General features: G+C 39.6%; 1 protein-coding gene across 1 annotated transcript in view; it reads right to left on the bottom strand.

The window, feature by feature from the left end:
* Positions 1–1360: 1360 nt before the first annotated feature.
* Positions 1361–9175, bottom strand: part of vstm2la (V-set and transmembrane domain containing 2 like a) — a 35077-nt gene continuing 27262 nt past the window's right edge. Inside the window, exon 4 of the mRNA XM_030787292.1 lies at positions 1361–1672. Coding sequence (XP_030643152.1) covers positions 1361–1672 — 312 coding nt within the window. The remainder of the gene's footprint in view (positions 1673–9175) is intronic.

Genomic DNA, 9175 nt, shown 5'->3' with positions numbered 1-9175 from the left:
CACTTCTGTCCAGCTGATATTGCTTGTTGAAGCTGTATTTTAAATTAAATGATATGTTTGTAGTCTTCAATTTTTGTCTATTTCTTCTTCGTCTTGCCCATCTTGAGCCCTTTTCAAATATATGCAGCTAATACCACAGAGCAGAGATTTGAAAATGAATTTCACCATTCAGCATCAATAAAAAAAAAAGAAAAAAAAAGAGAGGTATTCATGTACAGTTTCTTTTATTTGATAAAGGCAGACATTTAAGGCGAGCCCAACACCCTAGAAGTTTTAAAAATGTACATTTTTTTTTTTACAGGTTTCTCTTACAAAACATTATTCCATGTTCTCGAAAGTGTACACCCCTTATACATAACTACCGTATATGTCTTCTGTTTAGGTCTGATGAGAAATCACAAAACAATATAATACTGTTTATAACATTTTAATTTTTTTTGGGGTTTTTTTGGCACTGAAAACATGATGGTTTGGCAAACCGAAGGAAAGCACTGGCCACTTACCCCACTGGAGAGTTTGTACAAAAAAAAAAAACCCGCTCTATGATCACCATTAAACCAGCATCACCACGTTGTCTCACACAGATTTGACCTCTGTGTCACATTGAGACATCTGCAGGACGTCCACAGCTTTTTTTTTCTTTTTTTTTTTTTTTTACTAATTAGAACATATTGTCGCCAACCTATGTGAGCTGACACTTTACAGAGCAATACAATGCATCACGGCCAGTCATGAGACTTCAGGACATCAGGGGGTCACATCAACACTGTGACGTTATTCTGAGGGCAGTGTGACCTCATAAACATTCTGTAAATCTCATGTCAAAAATGTTATACTTGCCATTTGATGGATTTTTTTTTTTTTTTTTTTTTTTTTTAATGACTGACATCACCATTCATGAATGTTTACATCATTATTGATGATTAAAAATCTGTACATTTAAGTTAGCCATTATATGTTCTTTGATGTCAATTTAGTTAACTGTTTTTTTTTGATCAACTTTACACTTACAATCCAAAGTATTACAGAATCAGGCACGCTGTATGAATGAGCCCAGCCATCTTCTACCTGCACAAGTGGGAATCAGATAAATAAATAGCAAACAAATGCAACGTAGAAAAAAAAATGACCAAAGCATTAATTAATTGTCCAGTCTGGTCTTCCCTTTAGTAACTGATAAGCCTCTATAATTGGTAAGAAACATCTGGAACACATGCACTGATATGAAAGGCTTTTTGCCTGGTCTATATACAGCAATATACACAGAGGGGCGTGGAATAGGTAAGATTGGGAACTCAGACTTGGTGAGGCTGGGATTATATAGGGGTTGTAATATGTTTTTTTGGAGGGATGTGGGAACCTAGAGCACACAGCTTTCAGTGCAGTCAGTGGCAGTAATGTCAACGGACCTCTTCCTCAGCTCTCGGCCCGGTTTGTGATGGTGCCTGTCATGCTCCTGCCGGAGGTCTTTCTTGTAAGGTGACGCCCCCTGGTGGTGCTGAGATGCATGTTCACCCTCTCTCTCCACCTGCAGGTATGCACGCACCCTGTGGTGGCGGGCCCTGCTGTCAGTGAAATCAATAACACGGCACTCATACGTGCCTTCATCTGATGGCTTCACATTCGACAGCCGCAGTTTGTGGGAGATGTTGCTCCCAGCAACCTTCACCACCTGCGGGGCAAATGACAAAACCAATGAAAAAACAGTTTATTACTTGAGCACAATGGACCCCATTTTTATGAGACAAATTTAGTAGAGACAGCATTAATAACATCAAAAATGAACAGGAACCAGAAACTACTAGAAATGTGTTCAGAGTACACTTTACTACATTTGTAAGGAACGATGTTGAACATCATGAAAATTTGTATAACTGCTGAACAGCAGTTAGCCCAAACCATGACGCTATGATAAGTCAAACACATGCTTATCCAAGTCGATGCATTTTTGTTTTCAAAGTGATGTAGGAGAATGCCACTGGACAGACTAGAAACATAAACTGTCCTGTGCAGCCTATTCTTCGAGTCACGATACTGATGCTTCATCACTGAGTATGTGTTTCTGGTTGATGAAATGTCTTTATAAGAGCTTTGTTATTTTGCAGCCAGCAACAGTACCAAACTGAGCAGTGATTCCCAGCTGCAGACCCACTAGCATTGCCGTAAGGCTTTTTCTCTGAGCTCTGGTTGAATGCCAAAATATTTGCAGGTGCACAAGACTCAGTGAGAATAAACTTGAAGTTATTGCCCTATCTATGTATTTATTACACTGCTATTGTACTGTCTGTCAACTTAGTTATCTTTATGCTGTTTGTGTTATATATTATTACTTAACTGTGGTCAGTTAAACCTTGTTAATTAAACTGCAAGCTAATGAGTGTCATTGTACACAACTTGATGAGTTCTACAGGAAACATTGCAAGGCACAAATATCCACAACTGGAGATCCATCAGCAAGGGGAACTAGAGATCCACATCAGACAATATCATAAATCCCATTTGCAACGATAAGGCTGACAGTCAGAGTCAACTTTTATTGTCTTATTGGATGATGCGTTGTGTTGTGGCTCACAGGCACTGGATTCAGCATACTGTCAGACATCTAAGCATCACTTCAACAACATAACTGGTAGCATGGAGAGGTTAAATTCATAACAGAAACCATGATATGTTATGCTGACATGTTAAATGCTACATGATTAATTCTTGTATTTGTACACTAAGAAAAAAAATGTTTCATACTTACACGCAAATTCAACAGTGTGATCATTTCGCAAGTAAATGTAACAGCTAATGATCAGAACGCGATGCATTTTTATGGTTTCCCAAACAGTCATGCATTTAAATCGATAAACATTCAACCACAGAGATGTACCTTTTTATGTTATGGAGTCTGTGGATAGCAGAGAGAGGGCCAGATATACACAGGCCCAAACAAGAACCAGGTGAAAATAATACTATTTGATTAAGTAAGAATTCATGAAGCAACAGCCAAATAATCAATAGACGTCCAAACAATATCCTTCCAAATAATTCCCTTATTCACCTTTATGCACATGTTTGCATACCACAATCACAGTTATACCTTCCTTGTTGGATTATTATTATTGGATACTTATTTGACTATTGATTTTTATTATAATTAAAAGTTATTCTATTCTATCTATGCCTACTCATTTTTCTCGTGACAATATCAAGCTCTCCTTAGGCCTCCAGCGCGGAATCATTTTGCTACATAACTTAAGTTCAGTAAATTCAATTTTAATTATTAAATAAAGATTAAATACCACTCACCACAATCTGTCTATTTGAATTATTTATTGCATATCAGTAATTATTATAGATTAATGAATCTACAGTAGTAACAATTGACCAGTATCCCTTACAAATGGCTGTAGGAGGAATTTCATGCTGATTTCTGTGTTTTCCTGAAACCAAGTACAACACTACTGGCCTATACAAAAGAGAATTCACAATTTATGCATTTACAGGCATCCAGTGAAAAATATATATGTTGTGCTCTGACTCTGGCTGACTTGTTAGAGAGAGACAACCTTTGAGTATTATAATTAATATCATAATATCAAATCAGGCATTGGCTGAGGTCACTTTATAATTCTGCATCTTCATAGTGATTCATCTGCAATGACTGAGTCAAGTGAAAAAAATGTAGGCCAAAAAGCACAGCATTCTGGAACAGAAGGATATGCAAGTCTTGTTGTTTGGACTTAATGCATTCTTACAGGAATGTTCTTTGCAATTAATGCATTCTTGCAGGAATGTTCTTTGGAATTAACGCATTCTTACAGGAATGTTCTTTGGAATTAATGCATTCTTACGGGAATGTTCTTTGGAATTAACGCATTCTTACGGGAATGTTCTTTGGAATTAATGCATTCTTACAGGAATGTTGTGCTGATTATGATTGCGTTTGTTTATCGATCTCCACCCACACAGGTGATACACACATTATCTACAGCTGTGTCCTCTTTGTGCCTGGTGCTGGTGCAGATTTAGTTTCAGCTGTGCTTGTTAAATAAAACTACAGCTCAATACGTCCCTCCACTGCCACTTGTACCACAAATCCCCTATAATGTGGGGTAAACAAGAGAAGGGAAATGTATTATACTACAAGTGAAAAAGCTCTTGGGGCATTCCTTGACATTAAAGCTACCACTGGCTCCCCTCAGAAAAAAACCCTTAAAAAGCCCTACCGGTGACCATATAGGCATGTCATTATTCTGGGACTATGTTTGCATTAAAGCACACATATTTACAGATTATGCACAATTTTTGCAAACCTCGCAGAACATATTTCCAGCAGAGGCACTATTTTTGTAAACCTCAGAGAACGCATTTGAAGATGATTTGCAAATATGCTGATCAGCTTTTTTTTTTATTTGCAGATTCTGTGTCCCATCTGCAAACCGTGGCATATATTTCCAAGTCCCCCTTGGATTTACCACTCTGCAGGGACTTGAAAAACTCATGTCAAAAGTAACTCATTCATTTGGAAGAAAACAAAAAGTTGTCTGTTATTTTAAAGAGAAGCTGAAAACACGATGCTGGAGATAAACAGAGGATCTGGAAAAAGCCAGACACATGACAGTGGCTGAGATGCTATCATATTTAAAAACTACGTAACTGTCTCGTGCTTTTTCTAACATAATTGTGCTTTCACACTCGCCCCCTCTAAATGAAATTTTTACTATGGAGCAGCTCTCCATCATTTTCTTTTTTTGAAAGTGTGAACACTTGAAACAAATTCAGAGGCTTCTGGGTAAGTGGTCCGAGCTCTACTGGTTAAGTTTGCAGTGTGGCTGTCTTTACAAACACTGCGTGAACATGAAAAAGTCCTGTTTTCCTGTTTTTAAAACTGATTTTGGTATTACCTTTTTGGTTCAGAGCTGAGCCAGCGACAGATCTCATTTCTCATTTAAATGGAAGGATGGGGTGAGTACAAGGCAAACTGGGGAATGAACACTCTGGATCTCAAATTCTGTCACTTTCGCACCTGCTTTTTAGAAGAGGATATTTTAGGAGTTAATTTACGGAACAGATCCACTCTTTGCTTTAAACAGGTAGTGGTTTAGGTTGCTGGTAATGAGAATGTAATTTGTAATCAAAGAAGCTATCATGCTTGCTGTATGCACAGCATGTTAAAAGATGACAGGTCAAAATTACAAAAGGAGGAGCAATAAGGCCGACAGGTTAATTGCACTCAAAAATAGGTTGAAATTGCAATACATTCAGAAACAGTATGTAATCATCTTTTAAGAATTAAATGAACAGAAAGACTGATGTGATGTTCAAAAAAAATAGAAGACGAAAAATGTTTTAAGGATGCCTTGCACATAACCTAAGAACTAATGAGGCTCAGAGTAAAATAGCATAGGAAAAAAATGAGATGGTAAAAGTGTCTTGCGCTGTTAAGCTTTCATTTCTCTGTCATTACAGGATGATTGGCATTTAAGTAGAATGAAGATGTGTTAGAGTAGGTAAATGAAGGTGAAGGAGGATACACTGGAGAAAGTGTGAAGGTGTTCCTAACTCAAAGCACAGAGGAATCATCAGGACACCTGAGGACAAATAGTACCAGCCAAAGGATCTGGTGAAAATCTAGCCTCAATCTGCACTGTATGGAAAAATGGCAGTTCAGATAATGGCTAAAACATGATGACAGATTTGATATAACCTTTTTTTCTCAAAATCACCATGCTGATTTTATGATGAATTGGACCTTAATGCCCTGCTATGTATGAAAAGAAAGTTCAGCATCACCAGAGATGAACAGATAATGAAGTAAGAAGAATATGTCTCTGGGGCACAGTCAGAAGAATCCATCCCTTTCAAAAAACACATTTAGTTCTTAAGGTGATTTCACTTGTTAAGCTACCATTGACAGTATATTCCTGGAAATAAGCATATGGAAAAAAATGAAAGACTATATTAAGGTGAAGATACTGTGGGTCCTAGCTGAATACTTTGACTGCCACCAGACCTCTCTGGTCTCTTAGTGAGGTGTAGTGGTAAAATACGTATATATTTTGTTAAGTGAATGGAATGTGTGGACATACTTTTCATCTTGTGTTACACTTCTCTCACTCAAACACTGGTTTATCAACCAAGCTCTCACACACCTGCCCCACAGTTTTAGAGAGCTCTCATTATCTATGGGCGTCAAGGCCGAAGGCCCTTGGCTGCACGGATATCTGTGTGTGTGTGAGACCTTGTTGTCAGTTCTTCCACCATCAAGACTCTGTCTGGGTGCCTCTGATGACCTCCTCTCTGCTTTTGCTGTATACGCTACCTTTTACTCAATAAAGACAAAAAGCTACCTTAAGTCATCGTCGTGCCTGTTTATTATTTTCAACACTTTTAAAAACATTGATGCCCAACAATACACTATGTGGCCAAAAGTATGTGGACACCCCTCTTAATTATTAAGTTCAGGTGTTTCAGCCACACCTATTGTTAACAGGTGCATTAAAGCACATAGCCATGCAATTTCCATAGACAAACCTTTGAAGTAGAATGGGTTGTACTGCAGAGCTCAGTGACTTTAAACGTGGCATTGTCATAAGATGCCATCTTTGCCACAAGTCAGTTCGTGACATTTCCGCCATGCTAGATCCGCCCCGGTCAACTGTAAGCGCTATTATCGTCGAGAACTGTGTGTCGGGAGCTTCACGAAACGGGTCTCCATGGCCGAGCAGCTGCACACAAACCCAACATCACTATGCGCAACGCCAAGCGACGGCTGGTGTGGTGCAAAGCACGGACTGCGGAGCAGTGGAAACGCGTTCCCCGGAGTGATGAATCATGCTTTCCTATCTGGCAGTCTGATGGACGAATCTCTTGGTTTGGCGGATGCCAGGAGAGTGCTACCTACCTGAATGGACAGTGCCTACTGTAAAGTTTGGTGGAGGAGGGATAATGGTCTGGGGCTGTTTTTCAGGTCCCCTCAGTTCCAGTGAAGGGTAACATCAATGCTGCATCATACAAAGACATTTTAGACAACTGTATGCTTCCAACTTTGTGGCAACAGTTAGGGGGAGGCCCTTTCCTGTTCCCGCATGACTGTGCCCCTGTGCACAAAGCAATGTCCATAAAGACATGGTTTGACGAGTTTGGTGTGGAGGAACTCCAGTGTCCTGCACAGAGCCCTGACCTCAACCCCACTGAACACCTTTGGGATGAATTAGAATGCCGATTGCGAGCCAACATCAGTGCCTGACCTCACAAACGCTCTTTTGGTTGAATAGGCACAAATTCCCGCAGGCACGCTCCAAAATCTTGTGGAAAGCCTTCCCAGAAGAGCGGAGGCTGTTATAGCTGCAAAGTAGGGGGGCAACTCCATATTAATGCCCATGGTTTTGGAATGGGATGTCCAACAGGCTCACATAGGTGTGACGGTCAGGCGTCCACATACTTTTGGCCATGCAGCGTACATGGGGGTGTATATTTCCAGGCAAATGTGAGTACAGTGCAGCCGGAGGGAGACTTTACAGTACTAAGTCTACATCTTGTTGCAGGAAGGGGATGAGCTATCCTCACTGAGTACACACATTCCCAGAGCAACAGCAGAGCTAACTGTTAACAAACCATTACCTGTGGCCGACCTACCGGCAAAGAAATGAGGACCTGCCAGATGAGCCATTACCAGCTGTCTCCTTGCTCATTCACCAGAGAGAGAAGGAGTGAGTCTACCCCCCTCCTTTTGTAATTAACTCAGCACAGTTGGAAAGATGGGGGACGTTCACGCTCCAATTAGCCGCCCCAACAAAGGCAGGCATGCTGTATTTTTACATTTCATTACCACAGGCCTGACTCTAATATACCTGTGAAAAGAAATTTATATTGGACAGACTGCTGCTTTATGTTATGCAGATTAGTAGTGTTAATGTTTACACAATACAGGAACTATACAGGATTAGAAAAAAAAACTGTAAATGCTTAAAAAAAGGTAGTTTTGGGCAACATATCTTTTAAAAGAACAAACAGAAAAGAAAAAAGAAATTTATAATTTATCACACTGCGTGGAATTACGTTTATGCAGCAATGTAAGCAGTCAAATGGTGATAACATATACGGTCTGTGTTTTCTGGGGGTTTTGTGTGTGTGTGTGTGTGTGTGTGTGGGTGGGTGTGTGTATGTGTGTGTGTATCAGAGACTTGAGGCAGAGAAGTCTTAAAATCCAGTCATAAAACCCAGCAGCAGTATGGACATATGTAAATGTTGTCTGAATTATGTCATGCCATTAAATAGAGGAAACTCACGGTTTACAGCTAGATGAACAGCACACAACCCACTTCCACCAGAGGTTATGAGGTGACTGTAAAGTAGCCATGGCATAAAAATATTGTTGGTAGAATGATAGCTTGAAGGTGAAATGGGATTGAATTTCTGATATGGTTTCAGCCTTCTTAATATAAACTCTGTGTCTTGTGATGGGTGTCAGGGTGATTCCTAGTATCTGCAAAAGAGTTTGAAGCAATTGGTGAACAAATCACCAAACATGGCATCAAAAAGAGAAGGCTTTTTCTTTTTCCCTCAAAAGGCCAGGGGATAAATTGGCTAGCTGGCTTTGAGTTGATTGTTTCCCATTGGTTCTTATCAAGCCATTTCAAATAGGAGGTTAAAATTCACCAGATGTGACTGTTCTTGGTGTAATTTTGTTCTGGGTTGGATCCCTCGTTATAATTTAACAAGCTGCCACACACACACACGCGCACACACACACACACACACACACACACACACTCACACACAGCTTTATGAATGGTACCAAGGTGCTTCATAATGACTCCCAAGCTGCTGTACTTAGGAATTGTTTAAGATACAAAAGTCTTTCTCACCAGCAGGGCAGCGACCATGGATGCACCTTATGTCCTCACTGTAATCAACATGTGGCCAAAAAATCCAGCATCTATATCTTGCTGTCTTTTGTTATATTAAAAACCGTAGTCTAGTTAATGCATAAAATTCGTTTTTCAAAACCAAGGTCCTATGCCATATACAACCATTTAAAGGAAGTCCCAAAGTTCTCAAATTCTCTCCTTTCATATACCTCATTTTAGATTTGTTCACCTACAGATCATTTAGATGTGTTTACTATGTCCCTCTTCTAACCTATTTAAAAAAAAAAAAAAAAACATAAGAAGAGACTTTGACC

Source organism: Chanos chanos, chromosome 10, assembly GCF_902362185.1.
Source record: "Chanos chanos chromosome 10, fChaCha1.1, whole genome shotgun sequence".
In the NCBI taxonomy this organism is placed as follows: domain Eukaryota; kingdom Metazoa; phylum Chordata; class Actinopteri; order Gonorynchiformes; family Chanidae; genus Chanos; species Chanos chanos.
This window is presented reverse-complemented; position numbering and strand designations above follow the sequence as displayed.